This window comes from Sceloporus occidentalis, unplaced genomic scaffold (genome assembly GCF_023333645.1).
Source record: "Sceloporus occidentalis isolate IW3139 unplaced genomic scaffold, rSceOcc1.0.p SCAF_59, whole genome shotgun sequence".
Classification (NCBI taxonomy): Eukaryota; Metazoa; Chordata; class Lepidosauria; order Squamata; family Phrynosomatidae; genus Sceloporus; species Sceloporus occidentalis.
In genome coordinates, this window is record NW_028317039.1 from 2,281,174 (window position 1) to 2,306,198 (window position 25,025).

Here is a 25,025-nt window from a genome sequence, read left to right on the forward strand (position 1 = left end):
ACTTCCCACGTGAGCAGTAATGCCACGTCAAGGCTTCAACCCTAATTACTGATCATTCACACGCCTTTCATATCTCCATTCACTCACAGAAGCACACGCCATTCTTTCCATACATTTACTCACAGAAGCACACACACCATTCTTTTCCCTTACAATCCCAAAGAAATGATGGTAAAGGGAGAAAAAAAAAACACTTTTACAGCAAAAATAAGTTTTGCAGTAAAAATGCAAGGCGCTCCAGGGATGATATGGTTACTCACGTACCGCACAGGCTAAATGACTGAATTTAATAATATTTGCAGTTCATCAGGATTTCAAAAATTGCCTCCCTCTAACCCCATGATCAAAGGGATCATAGGATTAAAAATTAGTATCGGCCATTTTTAAAAAGGGAATGTGACTTTTTATAGCTATATGATCGCTGTGGTAACATTGGCTACCACAGTGATCATTTAGCTAGAATACTTAAACTTTTTTTTTTTTTTTAAAGTTAAACTACTTTATGTTTAAATAATTTAATTTGGGGGTCTCTAGGCAATTTTGATCTTTTTTTATCTGCCTTTAGAGACCTCCAAATCATTTTTATTTTTATTTTTTTTAACTTAATATTTTTTATTCTTTTTTTACAACCTATATACCGTTGGAAAGGTGAGGCGATTACCTTTACAATGGTATATGTTGGGGGTATGTAGCTGCTTAGATGCCTGAGATACAGGCATCTAAGCAGTATGCCCCCATACCTCTTTAACTGACAATTGTCAGTTGTTAATAAAGTTGCGCGGTGACGTCACCGGGCAGATCGGGTGGCCCCGGTGATGCCCTTCTGTGTGAGGGGCAGATCGCCGGGGTAGGTGGTGATGGAGGTCCACAGACCTCCATCAAGGTAAGATAGTGCTAGTGACGGCATGGTGCCGTCGTTAGCACCTGACTGGGACTGCTAGCGACGGCACCATGCCGTCGTTAGCAGTCAAGGACTGTCCTGGGTGATTAAAAATTTGGCGGGGGGGCAACAGGGGGGGCAAGGAATATCCTAGGGGGGGCAATTGCCCCCCCTTGCCCCCCTGTAGCGACGCCACTGGGCAGTGGATCCCCAAATGCCAAAGTTCAACATTGAAAAATGCGCATGCCCCAAATGTGGCTTACTTTCATACCTGAAAACAAATGCAAAAAAATGACTACCACAAAGTTTGACAAAGACTGGTGGTAGATATGGTGCATGGAAAGAGTTAAAATACTAGCATTTGAAATACCCTGGGGTGTCTAGTTTTCAAAAATATATGACTTGATGGGGTAAATTGCATTGGCCGGCTTCAAAGATACCCGAAATGGCACATGGGGGGAAGAATTACCAGATTTGGAAAAAAATGTACTTATTGCCCCATAATCTGTAGAAAAGCAAAAAAACATAAAAACATTGGGTATTTCTAAACTCAGGACAAATAGTAGAATCTATTTAGCAGGTTTTTTCATTACCTTTTATAGATGAGTAAAAGATTTTTCAACTAAAATTTTTTTCTAAATTTTTCACCATATTTTATACTTTTTTTAATAGTAAATAATATGATACAATCAAAACAATGTCATCTAAAGAAAGCCCTTCTTGTCCTGAAAAAAATACCGTATTGGCTCGGATATAGGCCGCCCCCGTATATAGGCCGCACCCTAAAAGTTTGGTGCTTTTTTAAAGAAAACGTGCTGCCACTCTGCCCCCCCCGAGATATGCTGCCACTGTCCTCCTCCTCCCCCCTGAGATATGCTGCCACTGTCTTCCTCCTCCCCCCCGAGATATGCTGCTGCTGCCCTCCCCCGAGATATGCTGCCACTGTCCTCCTCCTCCCCCCCCGAGATATGCTGCCACTCTGCCCCCCCAACTTACCAGAGCAGACTCTCGGGTGTCTTGCGGGGCCGGCGGGGGACATCTACGCAATACGCGTATAAAACTTCCGGTGCTGGCACTCAGCGGATGTGCCGGCACCGGAAGTTGTATACGCGTATTGCGTAGATGTCCCCCGCCGGCCTCGCAAGACACCCAGGAGTCTGCTCTGGTAAGTCTTGGGGGCAGAGGTAAAACGCATTGTGCGGACGGTCACCGGCTGCGGCGATGCGGGTAAACAACCTCCGCTGCCGGGACATCTGCACGACGTGCCGGCAGCGGAGGCTGTTTACCCGCATCGCCGCAGCCGGTGACCGTCCGCATGATGCGCTTAGACAACCTCCCATGCCGGCACCCCCCCCCCCCGTGGAAAGTGCTGGATACGGGTCCAAAGCACCGCTGCGGGGGATCTGTATCCTAACCCCGCTGCCTGCCCGGCGCCCGGGACTGCATGTCCCGGGCGTCGGGCGCTAGACCCCGAATATAGGCCGCACTCCCACTTTAAAGACTTAAAGTGGGGGAAAAAAGTGCGGCCTATATTCAAGCCAATACGGTAATATCTAATGTGTGTGGGTTCAGTAAACGGGAAAGAAGAAAATTACAGCTAAACAAGAGGAGCGCAGAAATGTTAAAACGGCCATTGTCACGAAAGGTACAAAAAGTAAAATCAGCCTTTGTCACGAAGGGGTTAATAGGCTGGTGTGTTTCCTATCAGGTTACATAAATTGGATACACAAATATACACAACTCCCTCGTAAACTATGCTAGTCTACTCTTTCTGCATATAAATCCTTAAAGTTGAGGTGGGATCTGAGACTCTTGATACACCACAGGCATTTTCCTTTAATGTCCTTGCTAAATAATTCAGTAAATCTACCCCAGTCCTCAGTTCAGATGCACCAATTCTTTAAGCCTATAACATTACTTCTGAATGTGGTCTACTCCTTTAGATGTAGAGAACATCCATAATCCCAAACAACTATTTTGTGAAATAATCTCTCAAGTGGCTCTGACAAGGAATGTTTTATTAAAATAAAAAGAGGCTCTTTTGTTTTTAAGAGCGAGAGGCATTATAACACAATTGACTTGCACCTGATACAGCAATGCATTGCAAGCAACAAAATTGTCTTACTGCTCAAACACTTCTTGTCTCTAAATGCCCAGCCCCTTCCCAGAACTAATACTTTAATCAGTTTAAATCAGCCTTATTCATATTTTTTCAGGAATACTTAACTGTCACATGACACAAAAGCGCACGATGATACTGTTGGCGTACAAACTAAAAAAGCTTCTTCAAAGTTCCTGTATTGTTGGAAATAATGCATTGATAGATTTGCTTTACCTATTAGGAAATGCAATCAAAATCTACAGCACCTTCAGTAACAGCAAATATACACATTAGAACATGGATGTATATTGTTAAAAGTTAACTGCAATATGCTTTTATATGCTAACATTTCATTCTCTACAGTCTATTCACTAAACTGAAAGTGCTTGTGAATTTGCAAAACATGTTAGTTTGCAATTTCCAATTTTATTACATCCAACTTAAATTAACACTCGCAAAAGAAAGAAAGAAAAAATGTGCATACATACAGGTGTTGGAAATGTAACGGTATGAGAGTACATGGAAGTTTTAAAAATGGAAGGAACTCCCAAAGTAATTATTAATAGAAAATCAATCACCCATTTTTAATTGATGTGGGAGATCCAGAGTCAACAGAAACACTTTCTATATACCTAGATTTAAAGAAGGACTTGGGCTTCCACATAGTTAATCCTACTATTATCCAGCACATCTACCCCAAGCGACATTTTAACAAGGCTGGATCAAGGAAAATAATACATTGCCTCATTTTTACTGTCCCAATTGATAGGAATTAATCAAGAAAGATGACCAAAGCTCAATGAGGCATTACTTTTTACATCTCATTTGGCATATTTAAATATATGGCATAGAACTTCTAAAATAAAAGAGCTTCTTCACTACATTATTTTGGATCCCACATTTTAACTTCACAATTCACTTCTCAATTGATTTAACTCATAAAGAGCAGTGTAAACAATATAAAAAAAGAAAAAAATATTGAAAAAGTTTCAAAAAGTAAAAAAATTAAAAGTTTAAAATAAAACACAAATATTATCAGCCATACCACCCCATACCATTCCCCTAGAAAACAGAAATAAAAACCCTAGACAAAGCAATGCCCCATTTTTTTTAAAGTTAGTATGTTTCAATTGTGGCCCGTAGCTTCCCCATAATACCAAGCCTATGCTTGTCAGGGAATGTTTCAGCGGAAGTAAGATGGTAGAGAAGGTAGACAAGCATTTAGAGAGTGTGAGAAAGAGAGTCAATGAGAATGAGTGTGAGTGATAGTGAATGTGGGTACCGGCAACAAATTTTGTTCAAAAATTTTGTCAAAAATGCCCCCGGATTTTCGCTCAAATTTGTTGCCCAGAAGTGAATAAGCCAAAAAAAATAATTTTTGGCCCATTTGATCAGACATTGTGCCACAGTCTGTCAAATCCCCAAATCCCAAATAATAAAACAATATAATAAAAATAAGCAGTCATTTTTCGTAAGGGAGCTGCACCCACAGTTTTTAGACGTTTACAAATGGGCTGATGACCATCTGTGGATTACAACTCCTGTCACCCTCAGCCGTGCTGATGACAAATAAGGGAGCACCAGAAAGCAAAAAGCTGGCATACAGGGGAGTGCTGGCACCTTCTGGCCTGGGAGGCCCCATAGGGAAGGTAGGTGCTGGCCTGTACTGCCTGCCGCTGGAGTTGCAGGACCGGTTGGGGAGATTAGTAAAGTCGGGCGAACTGCGATAAATCCCTGAACAGAGCCTGTAAGAAAAAGGTGCTCTCCCACCACAGGACTTCAGAAAGATAAGTGACAGGGAGAGATAGATAATATAGAATAGTAAAAAAGAGATAAAGAAACAGAAATAAGGGAGAGATAATGCGTTGGAGAGAAAAAAAAGGGAAAATAGAGAGAAGGGGGAGATAATAAAGAAGGAAAGAAAAGGAAGGGATAGCGAGGAGGATAATGTGAAAGAAGAAAGAGAAAATGGGGGAACCATATAAAGAATAAAGAGATAAGGAGTGATAGAGACAGACAAAAGGAAAGATTAGATAAAGAGAAAGGAGAGAGAGATTGAGAGAATAAAATAAAAGAATATAAAAGAACAATAAGGAGAGATAGGGAGAAAAGAGGGATTTTTCCGTTTGTTTTTGAACCGTTTCCTGACCATTTGTTTTGGTTGAAAATCAGGAAGCATTTTTAATTTGGATAATCATTCGCTCACTCTCTAATGCTCTCTGAATGTCTCCCTACCATCTCTCCCAACCAGTTCTGCTTCCTTGTCTCGCAGCTTCTTGTTCTCTTCTCTTTTTGGCATATTTTTTTCTTCTCACTTTTCTTCATCTGCATCTTCACGGACATAACATCCCGGGGAACTTCAGCCAAAATGGTGGAGCTTCTGGAGACATAGCCAGTCCCAATCGGGGAGAGGAGGTCAGAAGCTCACACAAAGTTCACATAAGGCTATCTTAGGTCAAGGTGGCCTCCTCACACCAATCCTCCAAGGTTGGTGTTAGGGTTGCCACCTGGCCGGTATTTCACAGGCACAGCCATGTTGGATCCCACATTTTAACTTCACAATTCACTTCTCAATTGATTTAACTCATAAAGAGCAGTGTAAACAATATAAAAAAAGAAAAAAATATTGAAAAAGTTTCAAAAAGTAAAAAAATTAAAAGTTTAAAATAAAACACAAATATTATCAGCCATACCACCCCATACCATTCCCCTAGAAAACAGAAATAAAAACCCTAGACAAAGCAATGCCCCATTTTTTTTAAAGTTAGTATGTTTCAATTGTGGCCCGTAGCTTCCCCATAATACCAAGCCTATGCTTGTCAGGGAATGTTTCAGCGGAAGTAAGATGGTAGAGAAGGTAGACAAGCATTTAGAGAGTGTGAGAAAGAGAGTCAATGAGAATGAGTGTGAGTGATAGTGAATGTGGGTACCGGCAACAAATTTTGTTCAAAAATTTTGTCAAAAATGCCCCCGGATTTTCGCTTAAATTTGTTGCCCAGAAGTGAATAAGCCAAAAAAAATAATTTTTGGCCCATTTGATCAGACATTGTGCCACAGTCTGTCAAATCCCCAAATCCCAAATAATAAAACAATATAATAAAAATAAGCAGTCATTTTTCGTAAGGGAGCTGCACCCACAGTTTTTAGACGTTTACAAATGGGCTGATGACCATCTGTGGATTACAACTCCTGTCACCCTCAGCCGTGCTGATGACAAATAAGGGAGCACCAGAAAGCAAAAAGCTGGCATACAGGGGAGTGCTGGCACCTTCTGGCCTGGGAGGCCCCATAGGGAAGGTAGGTGCTGGCCTGTACTGCCTGCCGCTGGAGTTGCAGGACCGGTTGGGGAGATTAGTAAAGTCGGGCGAACTGCGATAAATCCCTGAACAGAGCCTGTAAGAAAAAGGTGCTCTCCCACCACAGGACTTCAGAAAGATAAGTGACAGGGAGAGATAGATAATATAGAATAGTAAAAAAGAGATAAAGAAACAGAAATAAGGGAGAGATAATGCGTTGGAGAGAAAAAAAAGGGAAAATAGAGAGAAGGGGGAGATAATAAAGAAGGAAAGAAAAGGAAGGGATAGCGAGGAGGATAATGTGAAAGAAGAAAGAGAAAATGGGGGAACCATATAAAGAATAAAGAGATAAGGAGTGATAGAGACAGACAAAAGGAAAGATTAGATAAAGAGAAAGGAGAGAGAGATTGAGAGAATAAAATAAAAGAATATAAAAGAACAATAAGGAGAGATAGGGAGAAAAGAGGGATTTTTCCGTTTGTTTTTGAACCGTTTCCTGACCATTTGTTTTGGTTGAAAATCAGGAAGCATTTTTAATTTGGATAATCATTCGCTCACTCTCTAATGCTCTCTGAATGTCTCCCTACCATCTCTCCCAACCAGTTCTGCTTCCTTGTCTCGCAGCTTCTTGTTCTCTTCTCTTTTTGGCATATTTTTTTCTTCTCACTTTTCTTCATCTGCATCTTCACGGACATAACATCCCGGGGAACTTCAGCCAAAATGGTGGAGCTTCTGGAGACATAGCCAGTCCCAATCGGGGAGAGGAGGTCAGAAGCTCACACAAAGTTCACATAAGGCTATCTTAGGTCAAGGTGGCCTCCTCACACCAATCCTCCAAGGTTGGTGTTAGGGTTGCCACCTGGCCGGTATTTCACAGGCACAGCCTGTATTTAGAGCACCCTGCTGGACTCGGTATTTTAAAAATACCGGCTATGCAATGGCATTTAAATATGCCAAATGTGATGTAAAAAGTAATGCCTCATTGAACTTTGGACATCTTTCTTGATTAATTCCTATGCAACATTTTTGAACAAAGTCTGGCAGCATCCGCGGACGGGCCGGCCTGTGTAAGCTCGCTGCCTGTGGATGAAAAAGCCTTATGCCTGCATTCATAGAAGCTGTTTAAATGTTTGCATTTGCACTGGTGAAGTTGTATTTAGTGTTCCCTTTAATTTATCAGTTTTTGTTCAATAAATTAGTGTTATTTAAAATTATGTGATTTTATTCTTTGAATATTTTTGTTTGTGTGATTTAGGAAAATGTCCTCCTCATATGTATCGTATCTCTTATATCACGTACTGTAATGTCACACATTTATATAAGGCACATCAGGGGGCAGGGTGGCATATAGGGGGATATAAGACATATCAAGGGGGCAGAGTAGCAAGCTTGGGGTGAGATGTGCATAACTGGGGGGAAGGTTGGCAAATAAAAAGAAACCAAAACAAGAAATGCAATAAAAAATAGTTTCCTTTTGAATTAATATCTACTAGTTTGAGAAATACTGTGTTTGGGTTCTTGTTCTTTTAACCCCCTCAGGACCACAGCCGTTTTTGCTGTCTTTCTTCAACTGTAATTACTCTCTTTCTCAATTAGTGCACCCACACAAATCATATATTGTTTTTTCAGCACAAGTAGGGCTTTCTTTTGAAATAATAATTATATATATAAACCATCATTTAGTATGAAAAATATCTAAAAAAGTGGGGGAAATTAGGAAAAAAAGGAAATAGTTTCACAGTTTCACCTATATATAACCAGTCCATATGGAAAAAAAATTAGGTACTTGTCTTGCTTTTGGAAACACCTCATATGCGTGATATTTTCATTTATTTTGGCACTTACAGGGTTTAAATATAAATGACGTGCATCTGTTTCTTAACAAGATTTTTTTTAAATGTGGTGTGCTGGGAGTTGCGTCCCAATAGCGGCCAGAAAAAGAAAGACTGCTAAACAAAAGTATATATTTTTTGACATCCCAAAGTATTTTACTAGGGGTATTTTAACACTTTTGATTTAACCATTTCAGTGCTAGTCTGCCCTAAACATTGCAGTAAAATTTCATTTTTAACAAACCCATTCTATCCAAACGCAGTATTTCAGCATTTTATCCCCAGGGTACGTGAAATTACTGAAACAACTTGTGTATGCAGAAACACCCCCAAGTACAGGAATACCCCATATACATGGGTAGGTTATGTCTCTTTGGCACTGCGGGTTTAAAATTGGAACATGCGCATTACAGTTTTCAAACATGGAATTTTTGGGTCCGCGTCTCATTTGAGACACAGTAGATGTCCCATATTTCATTTTAACCCTTAAAACTATATATTTTCAAACACTAGACAGCTCAAGGAATCTAGTTAAGGGCATAATGATTCCACACCGGCGCCTTCCAAAGTTAGTCTAACAAAAAAAAGAAAACATTTTTCACATCCAGTTGTCAGTTTCACCATGTTTAATTTTTCTGAGTAGATATGTGAAAGAACAAAATAGATCTTGATTTGTGTTCAGTAACACCCCCGAGTACAGCAATACCCCACATGCATAGATAAGTCATGTTTCTCAGACATTGTTGAGTCAAAAGTGGAACATGCACATTTCAACTTTTAAACTTTTTAAAAATATTTTTGCATCAGATCACTTGTAAGTGACAAGTTTAGGCCATTGATATTGATCAGGCAGACGGATCAATAATCAGTGAGTTAAAATGTCACTGACAAGTGATGAGGTAATAATTATGTATTTTTTATAAATAATTTGTGGGTTTTTTTCATTACTACCCTAGATGATCCCTTTCTTTCTAGGGCAGGGTCATCCAGGGACTGCCATAATGATCAGATTACTCCTATTGGCCAGAAGTGATGTGATCATCATGAGCCCTTTTTGATTGGTTACTAAACTCACAACACTTGACCTGGAAGCACTCTGGACTTTCAGGTCAGTGCTGTTATTGTTTTTATTAATTATTCATTATCCATTGGAGCACAGCATTGACTGATATTTAGTCCTTACAACCTTGTGGGGACAAATATTAACCCTCGCAATGCTGCTATGGTGTCATACACAATCGCGGCATTGAAGGGGTTAACAGAGCAATCGGGCAGCAGGGGAAAGTTGGGGCTGGTGTCCACACTCATGTGGAAACCAAAGAACCCTTTCTCCCCATCCCTGCAGTCTTTTTGATCACACCTGTAGGAGTGATCAAAAGGCTTGCGGGGGCTCGTTTTTGGTGTTGCCTGGGCTTCTAGGTAGACCACCAGCAGCAGAGCCCCGTACAAAACGGGTATTAACCCCTAAATTTGAAGGGGTTAATGCTGCACTGTCGCTCTTATGGATCGATCAGGCAGTAGGGGAATGCTGTGGAAGGTCCCCAAAGTTAGGGACCCAATCAACAAACAACCCCCTTCCCTGAAGCTGCCTGTGATAGCTGAAAATGGCGATTGCGTTTAAGCTTACAGAATTGCTCCGTGGTAGTGATCGAAGGCCCGGTGGGGGGCATATTGTTTTTTTTATCTGATTAACAGATTATTCAAAAAATATTCGGCCAACTAATCAATTATAAAAATAATCGGTAGTTGCAGCCCTAGAGTCCACCAGTGTTGACCTCACAATTGGAAGGATCTGGAGAGATTCTGTAAGGAGGAATGGTCTCAGATCAGGCAACAGGAGTAGCACAAAAAGGTATACAAGTATTGACTTAAAGGTTACCAATAATTGTGTCACACATATATGTCACATTCTTTGGGGCTAAACCTGTGTTGTATTTGCAGTTGTTTTGTATCCATGACAGCAGAGTAATATTTGGAGAAAGATCAAAGGGTTAAACAATAGACAATTTTTCACAGCCTTCTTTTCATATTTACCAAGGGTGCCAATACGCTGTATATATAAGGCATTGTTTTGATATAATTTGTATATATATATATATATATATATATATATATATATTACAACATTTAGCATACCTCCCAACATTTCAAAATGTGAAAGAGGGACACTTTTTTCTTTTAAATCACTCTTGCGGAACTCACCAATACAAGCAATTGTACTTTACAATGTCGAGCTTGCATCGCCACTTAAAACATGCTTCATTTTTGTCAGCACACTCATGCATATTAAAAATAACCAACACACTGAATTGAATTACCACGAAGCTCAGCTAGACATACTACTTCCATGATGCTGGCTGAGCATCATAGGAAGTGCAGTCAACAGTAAAGCTGCAGATGTTAGCTGTGAATTACAACTCCCATGATGCTCAGCCAGGTGTCCCCCATGACTAGGCATCGTGGGAGTTGTAATTCACAACTAACACCTGTCACATCATCTGCTTTTAACTACAGTTCACATGAGGCTCAGCCAGGTGTCCACCATAATGCTGGTTGAGTATCATTAGAAGAGTAGGCTAATATTAGCCTCCCTCCCAGGACCCTTACACACTGCCTTTACACACACCTGTCCATAAACACACATATATACATACACTGCCCTTACACACACATATACACACCACTGCCTTTACACACATACGCTGCCCTTACACACCAGCTTACAAATACCTATACTGCTCTTACACACACCTGCCCATACACACAAGCTTACAAACAAACACACACATACATACACATACACTGTCCTTACACCCCTTTCTCCCCATCTCTTACCTCTTGATCCTCCATCCTGTGGTGGGAGTGTGAGGTCTGTAACTTCACTACGCGCCGGCTATTGACGCAGAACGTGGGGGTAAAACATCATATCCCTGCGCTCTGCATCATTTGTTGAGCAGACTAGAGGGAGATTGTGATCTCCCAACTAGACCTGCAGGCTGCAGCTGCTGATTGGGCGGCTGGGCGCCCCCTCGCAGCTGCACCTGAGGTGAGTACGGCTCTAACCTCACCCTTCCTTTGCCCCTGCAAAGCGGGATAGAGGTAGGGATAGGCGGGACAGAGTCCCAAAATCAGGACTGTCCCGCCCAAATTGGGACAGTTGGGGGGCATGCATTTAGCATGAACAGGTTATTAAAAGCTAGAAAAATACCCACAATTTTATGTAAATAGTCACTAAATGTTAAATTGAGAAACATACCCCTAAAATGTTATAATTCAAGTGTTATGATTTTAGAAATACCAAATTTTTATAGAATTGCCATATACGTCTTGCATGCCACTGTTTGAAAGCAAGTTATGTGTCGAGAAATACACCAAAACTCGCTTCCCTGTATCTCCAGAAATACCCCGCACGCATAGTGGGTTGCAGGGCCGGCCCGACAATGGAGCCAAGTGGGGCAACCGCTCCAGGCGGCACCTTTGAAGGGGCGGCACTTTGCCGCCCCAAGCCCTTTTTTTTCTTTAAAAAAAGCGAAAGAGAGAAAGGGGCGCGAGTGGTTTTCGCTTACCAAGCTGTCAGTACCCGCTCGGCGCCCCTCTCTCTCTCCTCCGCGGCGAGTCTCCCTGTTCGGTCTCGGTGCCGGCTTGTAATGCTGAGTGCCGGAAGATTTGCGGCGCTCAGCATTACAAGCCGGCACCGAGACCGAACAGGGAGACTCGCCGCAGGACTGCTGAAAGGTAAGTACAAGGGGGGGGGACGGAGGGAGAGGAAGGGTAGATAATGGGGGGGGTGGCAGGGACGGAGGGAGAGGAAGGGTAGATAAGGGGGGGGGCGGCATTTTAAAATTCGCCCCAGGCGGCATTTTGCCTTGGGCCGGCCCTGGTGGGTTGTTTCCAGTTTCGTGGCAGTTACTAGACACAAAATGGAATGTGCCCAATAGCGTTTCCAAGCTGAAATTTTCACATCTTGTTTTGGTGGCCCTATGTCTCAAAAGTATATATTTAAGTAAAGTAGACAACCCAGGGTGTCAAGGATCATATGGACTTTTTTATGCAGTCATTCTGTGTTTTTCTTTCCACCAATGCTTCTATGTTTTGGATTTTTGCTCAGTTTATATGTTAAAGCAGCTAAATCGACCAAAATTTGTTTAAATACATCTCCAGATTATTAAATTATCCCACATACGTAGTTTTGTGGAAGTTAAAAGCCACAAACGTGTTGAGTTTCTTAGGGTTTTTGCACCAATGTGCCAATTCAAAGTATCCCAGTTTTTTTCGCTTATTTTACTGGGCTCCTGACTTAGTTGCACTATTCCACCTTTTTATATAACAACATTAATATACATATGCAAAGCACAGTGAGTTTTGTACATTGAAAAGTGACTCACTGGCATGGCCAACCAATACCATTAAAGTCTACTTACCGGGGGCTGAGCACTGGGGGAGCGCTGATGCTCAGAACAGGAAGCTGAAGCTTGCATGGTCTTCTACCATCACCAGCAAACTTGCCTTTGTCTTCTGCAGTAAAGAGGTCCCCGAAGCTCTTGTCTGCCCTTTTGGTTGGAGTCTTAAAAGACCTTGGCGTGAGGGGAGAAAGGATTGGGGAACTGAATGCTTTTGGTAACTTTAGTGAGCTATCAATTGGGCTCGCTCCTCGTGGGCTTACAGGCAAGGGACATCGCTCATCATCTTCAAATTCATCATCTTCCAGAATGGATGGCAGCTTTTGGATAAGACCCCCGTTGCTTTCATGCTCAAGCTGGTAGGAAAAGATTATTAATTAAGACAGTTTTTTTTTCTCTGGAGCTTAGGAACTGAATAAAATGCCTGAAATCGCCTGCAAGACATGTACTGTATACAGTTCAAGTTAACACCCAAAGAAACATAAAACAATGTATTTTTTTAATATTCTGTTTCTAGAAATATGAAATTTAATGCAAATTATTAACTAATACACAGACCTTAATATCATGCAGAGACTGTTTATAGAAAAAAATCTAATGAATTTTTAATAATGGATTATATATAGATACACAACTTTAGACTCGAGGCAAGTACTCTAAATATTATTTTTGAACATTATAATTTCAGAGTGAATTCTATAATACATGTGTATATATTTGATGTGAGCAATGAATTTCTTTTTCCAGATCAGTAAATTATTAAAAGGGATAGCTTAATATCTTTGACACTGCCACTATTAAAATGCATATTAAAATAATCAATAATACTTTAATATACATTCTTCGCTTATGAATTATACAAACACAACCTTGTGTGTTATTATCCAACTAAAAATGTACTATATTCTGGGGCAAATATATTCAGCTATCCCTGTAACCTCAAGGAAAAAAATATAATAGTGTAGCTATTTAAACAGTTCAGTGCATGATCCCCTACCTACCTAAAGAGGTGAGCACTCCGTCTGCTCTGGGAGACACACATTAGGTCCGAAATAGAGATCTAGCTACAGCTATGAGTTATGAAATAGCCAAAGTTTGACACAATAGATCAATAAAATCATAAAAAAAGCTGTTTCCAATTTTACACAGTCCACTTGATGACCTCAAGTGGGGATCATCACGTGATCTTCTGTAGGTGAATTCATTTGGCATTTTTACTAGTATTTCTAAGAGTACAACTCTACAGTTTTATATGTAAGCAGATTTTATGATTCTATTGTATTAAAATTTGGCTGTTTTATAACACCCTGTTTTATATATCTCTGTCTATTTCAGAGGAACCTAAAATCTTGGTTATCCAGAATGTAGCAGATGGACTGCTCACCAAAAACCTCTTTTGTGCCACTATAATATTTTGTATGTTTCCTTGAGGTTACAAAGCTATCTGAATATATTCAGCACAGAATATACTGTAACTATTTTTTTAATTTGATAATGATATACAATGGTGTGCTGGTATTATTGGTAAGCGCGACACTCCTCTTTTTAAATTGTGAGCACTTAGGAGAGGTTCACAGGGAAGTATAGCACTACACTACAAAAATTGAAGTGCCCTGTACACTGAATTTGTTTTGTATTGTATTATTTCCTCCTCTTCTATTGTCTGGCTATTCTCGCCACTGATTGGCTACCTGAAGCAGTTGGCTGCTTGTGACGGGAAAGAGCTTTCACTGAAATCAATTGGTGCACTTTCCATCCCTTTTTGCAGCACCAGAGCAGCTGAATGCAGATGAGTATATCACATGCAGGGAGATATGTTTGGCCAAACATTTCTTCTCCATGGCATCTAGCTAATATTCAGTTAGGAAAACCTCATATAAAAAAGCGAAATAGCATTAATATTGTACAATAAAATGACAGTCTAATAGTTGGGGTAACCGTGCTAATTGAGTAAAGTGATAATTTATATGGCATAAGTAATCATGATTACTCATGATCTTCAAACTTCTACAGTTTTTCTTTCATACAGTCTGCATTACCATTTGTCCAGAAATGTAGGACATAATAATTTACAATTACCGTATTGGCTCGGATATAGGCCGCCCCCGTATATAGGCCGCACCCTAAAAGTTTGGTGCTTTTTTAAAGTTTTTTTCTTTAAAAAAGCACCAAAAAAACATGCTGCCACTCTGTCTCCGCCCCCGAGATATGCTGCCACTCCCCCCGAGATATGCTGCCACTGTCCTCCTCCCCCCCGAGATATGCTGCCACTGTCCCCCCCCCCGAGATATGCTGCCACTCTGCCTCCCCCGACTTACCGGAGCAGACTCCCGGGTGTCTTGCGGGGCCGGCGGGGGACATCTACGCAATACGCGTATACAACTTCCGGTGCCGGCACTCAGCAGAGGTAAAACGCATCGTGCGGACGGTCACCGGCTGCGGCGATGCGGGTAAACAACCTCCCCTGCCGGGACATCTGCACGATGTGCTTTAACAATCTCCCTTGCGAGGACTCCCCCCGTGGGAATTCCCAGCAAGGGAGATTGTTAAAGCACATCGTGCAGACGTGCCGGCAGCGGAGGCTGTTTACCCGCATCGCCGCAGCCGGTGACCGTCCGCACGATGCGCTTAGACAACCTCCCGTGCCGGCACCCCCCCCGTGAAAGTGCTGGCAGGGGAGGCTGTCTGAGCACTGCTGCGGGGGATTTGTATCCTAACCCCACTGCCTGCCCGGCGCCCGGGACTGCATGTCCCGGGCGTCGGGCGCTAGACGCCGAATATAGGCCGCACCCCCACTTTAAAGACTTAAAGTGGGGGGGAAAAGTGCGGCCTATATTCGAGCCAATACGGTAATACTACAGTTTGAAAAACTGGCAACATGAAGCATCAGTAGCAAAGATATGAGAAGGGAACCCTACTTTTGTAATGTGCTTTTAAAAAGTCAAAACCCACACTGCAGGTTATGACGAATTAGCTGGGCTATTTTAGATCATTACAAAGCAGTTCTACACATTATTTTTTTGGAACAAGTATTTTTGTTCCAATAAAGTGTCACAACTAGATGAGAGGAAGATGCTCTTGGTACATGTTGATTCGTCTATGAATGCATTTGTTTATACCTATTCCAATTATGAACCTGCACCAGGGGCGGGCTGGGCCGGGGGGCAATTGCCCCCCAGGCCGCCCTAAATCTACATTAAACGGCCGCGCGGCCGCCCATTTAAGTGGCCGATTCGGCCACGCCAGGGCCGTCTTTAATGCCTGCAGCATCCGTGGTGGGCCGGCCGAACTGGCCGGCACACCGAGATGCCATTGCCCAGTGCCGCACAGTGTCCTGTTCGATGTGACTCCGCCCCCCTGGAGAGACACGTCACATTGTCAATGTGATGGGCCGCTCAAGGGGGCGGAGTCACACGGAACAGCTCCTCGTGACAGCTAGAGGAGCATGCTGGAGGACAGCAGCAGTGAAGGATGACAGCAAAAACGTAAGTATTAAAAAGAATAAAAAAATAGTTGGGGTAATAGGCAGAAGGGGAGCCATATTCAAAGGGGGGTCTGCATGGGTCAACAATGGGGGTGGGTGGCTGGGTTCAATATACATGGGTCATTAACAATGCAAAGGGGGGCATCAATACACAAGGGAGGGGGGCTGGCTGGGGACATCACATAAATCATTACACAAGGGTGTTGAGACATAATGTACAAAGGGGGCAGGCTGGGGGCGCAAATCCACATGGGGCAATACACAAAGGGCATAATGTACAAAGTGGGGCTGGCTGGGTGCACATATCCACATGGGGCAATACACAAGGGTGTGGGGGGGAATACATTAAAACCAAAGGGGGGGGGGCTGGCTGGGGCATCAATACACAAGGGGCAAAAACAAACAGCAAACCAGTGTGGAAAGCATTTTGGACGTGGGTGTCAGTGTGGAAGAGCCTGTCCTGGTGTGTGTGTGTTTGGATATCGGTGTGGCAGAGCCTGTCCTGGTGTCTGTGTGTTTGGCTGTCTGTGTGGCAAAGCCTGTCCCGGTGTGTGTGTGTGTTTGGGTGTCGGTGTGGCAGAGCCTGTCCTGGCATCTGTGTGTTTGGCTGTCTGTGTGGCAGGGCCTGTTCTGGTGTCTGTGTGTTTGGCTGTCTGTGTGGCAGGACCTGTTCTGGTGTGCGTGTGTGTGTGTGTTTGTGTGTGTCTGGGTGTAGGTGGGGGAGAGTCTGTCCTGTTGTGTGTGTTTGGGTGTCGGTGTGGCAGAGCCTGTCCTGGTGTCTGTGTGTTTGGCTGTCTGTGTGGCAAAGCCTGTCCCGGGGGGTGTGTGTGTGTATGTGTGTGTGTGTTTGGGTGTCGGTGTGGCAGAGCCTGTCCTGGTGTGTGTGTGTTTGGATATCGGTGTGGCAGAGCCTGTCCTGGTGTCTGTGTCTTTGGCTGTCTGTGTGGCAAAGCCTGTCCCGGGGTGTGTGTGTGTGTGTGTGTGTGCGTGTGTTTGGGTGTCGGTGTGGCAGAGCCTGTCCTGTTGTGTGTGTGTTTGGGTGTCGGTGTGGCAGAGCCTGTCCTGGTATCTGTGTGGCAGAGCCTGTCCTGGTGTGTGTGTCTGGGTGTCGGTGTGGCAGAGTCTGTCCTGTTGTGTGTGTTTGGGTGTCGGTGTGGCAGAGCCTGTCCTGGTATTTGTGTGGCAGAGCCTGTCCTGGTGTGTGTGTGTTTGGGTGTCGGTGTGGCAGAGCCTGTACTGGTATCAGGGCGGGCTGTTTGGGGACAAAATTGGCTCACGCTGGGCTGTTTGGGGACATAGTTGGCTCACTCTGGACTGTAATTTGTTAATGTTATCTTGATGCTTATCTTTTTTGTTACAAAGATTAGCTGTTTTTTAATGTATTACATTACATTACATCAATATACGTTTGAAAATCAGGAAAAGATGGGCATGGATGGTGTGCTGATTCGGTGGCACAACGGGCCACTTGACTAGACTTGCCCCCCAGGCCTTAGGCTGCCAGCCCTCCCCTGACCTGCACACTACCAAAACCTGAAATGATACCTGTAACCCCTATGCAAAAAAAAGCAACACATGATGCTTATGTAAGAAATATTATCTAAAACAATTTCCATTGGTAGGCTAGGCTGTACCCTGGTGCTTTTTTTGCCCTTTTGCACCTTTAAATGCAGTTTATTCTACAGTATAAGCTGACTTGGCACTAAGTGGGGATACATTATAGCTGTACAATTACAATTCAAACACGGTTCCCTGCTGGGAATGCTCAAATAATTTTCCAAGCAGTTATTCTGAATGGAGTAATTACAATCCTGACAGGCTTTTGTGCTTCATTCTGACTGTGGTCCATATCTGCAGAGGAGGCAGCTGCCTGATTAAGAAATGGAATAATCCATAAATAAAATAAAAGCAGCTTCCCGCTCAGCCCAACAGGGGCCATGCAACAGTCTCATGATTACATCTTTAGGCAGACTTTAATAATTCAATGAAAGTTCATTGACCCCTAATGCTCCACGCATTATGAACCATTTTACATAGTTTTTAGTGCTCATATAAGACAAGACCCCTAGTTTCAGGGCCGCAAAACTTCAGTCTTCGAGGGCCACAAACAACCCACAATTTTGGGTATCCCATCCTAAGCACAGGCATCTCAGTAAAAAATAATTCTGGACTGTTCTTGGTAGAAGACCATGCAGCTCTTCCCAAGTGTATTATGGAAAACCCCAAGTCTGTGAGGTTAGGCATGTGGAATTGTGCAAAAAAAAAAAAAAAAGCCAAAAATGCACGCGAGTAATGCCTAATGTGTCTGCACAGAGTGCATTTTGGGGTATTATATCTCTCTCTCTCTTTTGGTAATATTTAGACTCTGTGTGTATTGTTCATACTCTTGAAGGTAGTAGGGGCTCAAGTCATGCAAGTAAGTAATAAGCTGTTACAGGGACAATTCCCATTTGTACTTACACAAATATTGGCCTTGATTCAACCTGACTAAAATTGAGCCTTAGATATTTAACCCAAGGGTACATGGAATTTACAAGACTAATTCAACATAGAAAGTACAAACAAGCAAAGAAATATACTGTAGTATACAGAACACTTGCTATTACATGCAAAAGTACGATATACATTTGCAAACTGCGGAATTGGCCGGCTCTTTATAAATAAATGTAATGTGTAGTATATTTAATTGGTCCTTGTACAGTGTACATAATCAGGTCTAGTGGAGGTAGGGTGACCACATATCTTGGATTACCAGGGGCAGTCCTGCAATGGGACTTGGGTCCTGGGTAGCCTCAATGAGAAAGGAGGTCTCAACCAATCAAGTTCAAAAGCCTCTCCTGCCAGCACCAGGTATGTGTTTTTGTATTGTCTTGTAATAGAGGGGGTAATTCTTTGAACCTGCTCATGCCTGGTAATAATTTTATGTATATTTTATAATATAAGTATATTATTAAAATTGAAATCAACATGGTTCCCAAGGCTTCCTGATAATTAATATAAAATGCATTTATGTGTATGTGACAGTGTGTGTATGTGAAATATATGCTCTGTGTGTGTGTATATATATATATATATATATATATATATATATATATACACACACACACACACTTACTTAATGGCCACTTTCTTAGGTACACCTGTTCAATTGCTTGTTAACACAAATTGCTAATTAGCCAATCACTGTCAGGTACCCACCTCTCGTGGCTGTCGCACCTCCGTGGCACGCACTAGGAGCGGGCAGCACGGTCACATTGCAGGGTGTGACCTACTTAGTTCCATTCTGTTTCTCCCTGCTGCTGTTTTCCTGTCCATTGGAACCTTGCTTTGAGACCGGGGTTGTGCCCCGTTTTCTGCCTTCTGGTCTGCCACCTGCCTCTGACCCTTTGCACCATGACCCTTCTTACCTACCGCCTGCCTTTGACCCTTGGACCACGACCTGGAATGCTCTTGTCTGTCGCCTGCCCTTGACCCCTGGACCGTGACCTGGATTTTTTCTTGTATGCTGCTACCTATTACCATTTGGACTGGTTCTTGCTATCGTTTTACCACATAGCGGTGCTCCCTTCATTGTCTCCAGCCTTCTCCTGTATAACGGGTTAATACTCTTGATACCTACCCAGGGTGTTACAATCACATGGCAGCAACGTGGTCAAGACAATTTGCTGAAGTTCAAACCGAGCACCAGAGCAGAGAAGAAAGGGTATTTAAGTGACTTTGAATGATTGTTGGTGCCAGAGGGGCTGGTCTGAGTATTTCAGAAACTGCTGATCTACTGGGATTTTCACGCACAACCAGCTTTAGGGTTTACAGAGAATGGTCCAAAAAAGTGGTGCCATCATGTCCATATGGACCAAAACCTCTGAGGAATGTTTCCAGCACCTTGTAGAAAGTATGCCACAAAGAATGAAGGCAGTTCTGAAGGCAAAAGGGGGTCCAACCCGGTACTAGCAAGGTGTACCTAATAAGGTGGCCAGTGAGTGTGTGTGTGTGTATATATATATATATATATATATATATGTTAGAGTAGAGGTTGTAGCCGTATTAGTCCAGCGGTGTCAATATCAAATAACAGATGAAATAAGTATCTTGTGAAAATGCCTTTTTTATTGGACTAACAGAATTTCGGAATGACAAGCTTTCGGGAGCTTTTCTCCGTTTCTCAAGTCATGTTGTGTGGCAGGGGAGGGGAATGTATATGTCTTCACATTTTGCCATATATATATATATATATATATATATAGGTAAATATAGATGAACATGGTGCACTAAAAAATACTGTACATATAGCAGGTGTGGGGAGGTTCATGTAAAACCTGTGTACTGGGACAGGAAACCCAAATCGGCATTGAGTCCTCTATTCTTGCTGTTGAAAAGTTGAATCATTCTGACTTCAAAAGTTTTTCTTTCTTGGGTATTACTGAAGTCTCCTTTCAGCACCTTGATTTTTTGGTCCTTGATTGAGTGGTTATGTTGGGTGAAATGGTGTCCCACAGAGGTGCAATAGGAATTTTCCTTGTGGTTTTTTTCATTTTTTAAACCTGTTTATTTGCAATTGTTAAAGAAGCATTTCAAAATCAATCAGATACAAGGAGGTTACACAATCTCGTACAAGCCACATATGTAACAGAGTATCTAATCGGGAGTGGAGCTGGAGAACAGACAATTGCATTTATATAGAAACAATATTTTTGTAAATGAGATATGACTAGGAAAAGTTAAACAGAATGTATATGACGCACCTTATTTAGAAAAATTTGGGGTCTAAAAATTGGGTGCATCTTATACAGTGGTGGTAGATTTTTAAAAAAGTTTTTTTACTGGAAAGGGGACCTGCTGCTTACCTGTGTTGCTCAGCAGCGTCTCTTGATCCGTCGCGGCGACACAGGAACCCAATGCTCTGAAAAATACCCCTCGTCTTATAATCGGGGTCGTCTTATAATCAGACCTCAAATAGGTCTGACTATGAGACGACTAAGATCCATATCCCCCGCAGCTGCAGGGGACCTGGATCCTCCTGCCCCCCCCACACTTACCGGTACTTCTGAGTCCCCGGTGTGTAGCTGGGGCAGCGTGTAGATGTCTACGCTGCAGCAGGAAGGAGGTGTGGCTAGCAGCGGGGGTTGTCTGCGTCCAACGCGCAGACCTTCCCCGGCTGTCAGAGATCAGCGTTTCCCGCACCGGTGCCGGGACCTCTGATCTCTGACAGTCAGTCTACACGGTGCCCCGGCTACATGACAGGGAAGTCAGAAGCACCGGTAAGTTTGGGGGGGGGGCTGGGGGAGTGTTAAATGGGGGACATAAGGTATTTCTGGAGGCAGAGTGCTCTGTGAAATGTCTTTTAACCCCCTTAATGCCACTCTTCCCCATAATATGCCTTTTAACCCTCTAAATGCCAGAGTGGCATATAGGGGTATAAGGCATTTCAGGAAGCAGAGTGGCACATAGGTGGTCAAAATGCATATCATGGGGCACAGTGGCATATAGGGGGTATAAGGCACTTCTGGGGCAGATGTGCATAACTGGGGGGCAGGTTGGAAAATAGAAGGAAATAAAACCAAAATATTTTTCTCAATCATAGCTTTTATTAAAAAAAAATTGTTTAGATGAATTAACATTTACTGGTAAAAAATTGTTCCTATAGGTCATCTTATATTCAGGCTTTTTCTTTTTTTCCTAAATTAATATTCAGATTTGGGGGGTCGTCTTATAATCAGGGTCGTCTGATAATCGAGCAAATACGGTATTAAAGTCAATTTGGACATTTCCACTTAGGAGTGCACTCACGTTTGTTGCCAAGGTTTAGACATTAATGGCTGTGTGTTGAGTTATTTTGAGGGGACAGCAAATTTACACTGTTATACAGGCTGTACACTCACTACTTTACATTGTAGCAGAGTGTCATTTCTTCAGTGTTGTCACATGAAAAGATATAATAAAATATTTACAAAAATGTGAAGGGTGTACTCACTTTTGTGAGATACTGTATATAATATATACACACTCTTCTTTTAGGTTAGACTGTTGAGGCCGATTGTATTTGGAGCACAATCCAACAGAAGAATTAATAACTGAGGTTAAAATGCATTTGATGGTTTGGTAACATTCATTTAAGTGTATTTTTTTGGTTCCCAAGTGTTCACAAAATATATTTTCACAGAAATGTTCATTAATGTTCTTAGTTAATGTCACGGTGCATTTCTAAGTGTGCATTGTTTACCCATTAGCCAAATTGAATGAAGTGTTATGGAGAAAGCTTCACTTTCTTCCCAAGGATGTGAAAGACATATTATTGGCTCTTAAATCAGTTAATTAGTGTGAGAGAGAATTCAGCACAGTACATTTTATTTATAGCTTCCTCTTCCCTTGGGATTGTGCCCTCAGTGGCTGCTTCTAACTTTTGCTAAGAATAGATCTGAAGAGCTATTCTTAGTACCAGAACAACATTGCATTTATAAGCAGCTGACATATCCTCCATCCTCTAAGGGATTGTAAATCAATTTTAATGCTCTGTGTCTGGATTGTAAATCCATTTCAATGCCCTATCCTTATGACTTTACAGCAGGGAAAATCTGAGACATGGCTAGATTTCCCTTTAGTCAAGGCACAGCCATGCCTTAGTGCTATGTGACCCCTGGCTTCTAATTATAACTTAAATACATTTGTATGAATGTGCACTTGCCACATCATAGTTGTGTGTTAAAAACATATGATTTAAAAACTCATTTTTCTCTAGGTTTTATACACTAAATTGTGAGTCAGAGTTGAAGCAACATGAAACTTCAATTTACAGTCTTTACTATGCATTATGGAGCTGCACTATGCCAGCCTTTGGCAAGGGGCTGAGTAAGGAGATACTAAAGGAATGACAGTGTTTAACTAGGCAATATATAGGGTCAATACAGAACAAAAGCAATAATAACCAAAAAGTCTCCCCACGTGATAAAATCTTATATTGAATAAGTATATATATATATATACTTCTCTGATATATGGCTGCTTAACTCCTCAGCATTTCTCCAATACCTTTAATAATCTACAAAAATGCCAACCAATTAGAACAGCTTTTGCAAGTAGCATGATGTCACACATCAACATAGAACTACAGCACTTTCAAAGGGATCACAGAAGGGAAACACACAAGGCATTTTAATGAATTTATAGCACTTTGAAAATACAGTGGACATCTTTCTATCTATTTAAATTTCTCCTGAGGAAACTGGCTTTTAACCCCTTTAGGAGCAGGCTGTTTTTTAATTTTTGTACCCTTCATGACCAAGGCTGGGGGTGCCCGTGTTTAGCTGTAATTTTCTTCTCTCCCATTTACTGTACCCTTTCTTCAGATGTCATTTTTTGATCATATAATTTCCTATAACAAAATAATAAAATTATGGTAAAAAAAACAAACACTTTTTCTCACTTTTATTTGAAAAGTTTTTCACTCATCTGCAAAAGCTAATTACATTTTTTTTCTTAATCTTAGAAATATCCAGTGTTTTGTTTTTTTTGCAAGTTATAGGGCAATAAGTACAACTAGCGTTTTGCTATTTCAAAACCTTTTTTTCCCAAATCTGGTCATTCTGCCCCATGTACTATTTGGGACATCTTTGAAGCTGACCAATGCAATTTACCCCATCAAACCATATACTTTCAAAAACTAGACACCCCAAGGAATTTCAAATGCCGGTATTTTAATTTCAATGCACTAATTCTGCTACCACCCTTTGTCAAACTTTGTGGTAGTAATTTATTCTGTGTCTTTTATTAAACAAATTGTAATTCAGGTATAAATTTATAGCTCTGGTATATGTCACTGCCAACCAACACCCCAATATGTGTTCAGCAACATCTCTTGAGTACAGTGATAGCACCCATGCATGGGTTTGTTGGGTTGTTTGGCAGGTAAAATGCCATATTTGGGAAGCATGCACTTTTCAACTTGGAACTTTGACATCTGGTCCAACTGTTCTCATGTGCTAGACACCCCAGGGTATTTTAAATTGTGGTATTTTAACTCTTTACATGCACTATTTCTGAAGGGCTGAAGGGGTTAAGGACTGCGCAAAATTGTATTTATTTACCGTATATTGTGGCATCGCTTGCTGTCTCCTTTTATTTTATAGAAAAATAATAAATAAAAATGTTATGAGGAACCATAGTATCCTGTTCCTTTTATGAAGTGCCACAGTATCAAGTTACTCTATTGAAGAGCTATATTATCCTGTTCCTTTGTGATTTCCCAACTACACATTTTAGTTTGTTTTGATTTATTTATACAGCGTTACACTTTATTTTTTTCTTCTTCCCATAAACAAGCACCTCCTGCCTTTGATTGGCTTTTTGGTAGAACAAAATATGGGGAACAGGCATTTTGCGGGAAGTGACAGGAGTGCTTAGGCTACTATTATGCTGCACCTCCTTTATCTGCTAGAATACAGAGTCATAGGCACATGCCAGGGCTGTCTAGTAAGAAAATTAACCCTGCATGAGATGAACTAGATGATGTTTCATCTTATATGGAAAATCGTGGTTTAGTAAATGAGCTCCTACAGGTGGAAGGTGGAAAAATTGATTTTCAGTTTGCATAAGATGTTAGAGCAGGTGTAACTGTAAAGTTTCACTAATATATACTGTAGGTTTAACAGTTTGGTTACTCAATTATGCCTTGGTTAAGCACTGGTTTTATAAAGAGAAACGCGTTGAGATTACGAACAGAACTATGAACCAAAACTTCCAGATTTTTATTGGAATCGTTCTCTGTACTCTTTCACAACCACAGCTCCCTGTAAGTGCATTCTGATTTTTTTTATTATCATTCACACGAAGATACTGCACTGTTTGGAGTTTTATTGTTTCACAGATTTTAAAGAAGCCATTAAAGGAATTTTAACAGAATTTGTTGATGGGCCTGATTATTTACATTCTGTAGTTACATTTGTTTGTGAGTGATATTCACATCATACAGCACACTGTATTATTTACAATATTGCACTATTATTATTTCTGTTTCCCTTATGTACAAGCGCCTCATT

The 25,025-nt window shown here is 41.6% G+C and overlaps 1 protein-coding gene across 1 annotated transcript in view; it reads right to left on the reverse strand.

The window, feature by feature from the left end:
- Nucleotides 1–25,025, reverse strand: part of LOC149287542 (voltage-gated delayed rectifier potassium channel KCNH8-like) — a 241,409-nt gene that overhangs the window by 17,965 nt on the left and 198,419 nt on the right. Inside the window, exon 14 of the mRNA XM_089492752.1 lies at nt 12,531–12,865. Within this exon, the coding sequence (XP_089348878.1) occupies nt 12,531–12,865 (335 nt within the window). The remainder of the gene's footprint in view (nt 1–12,530; nt 12,866–25,025) is intronic.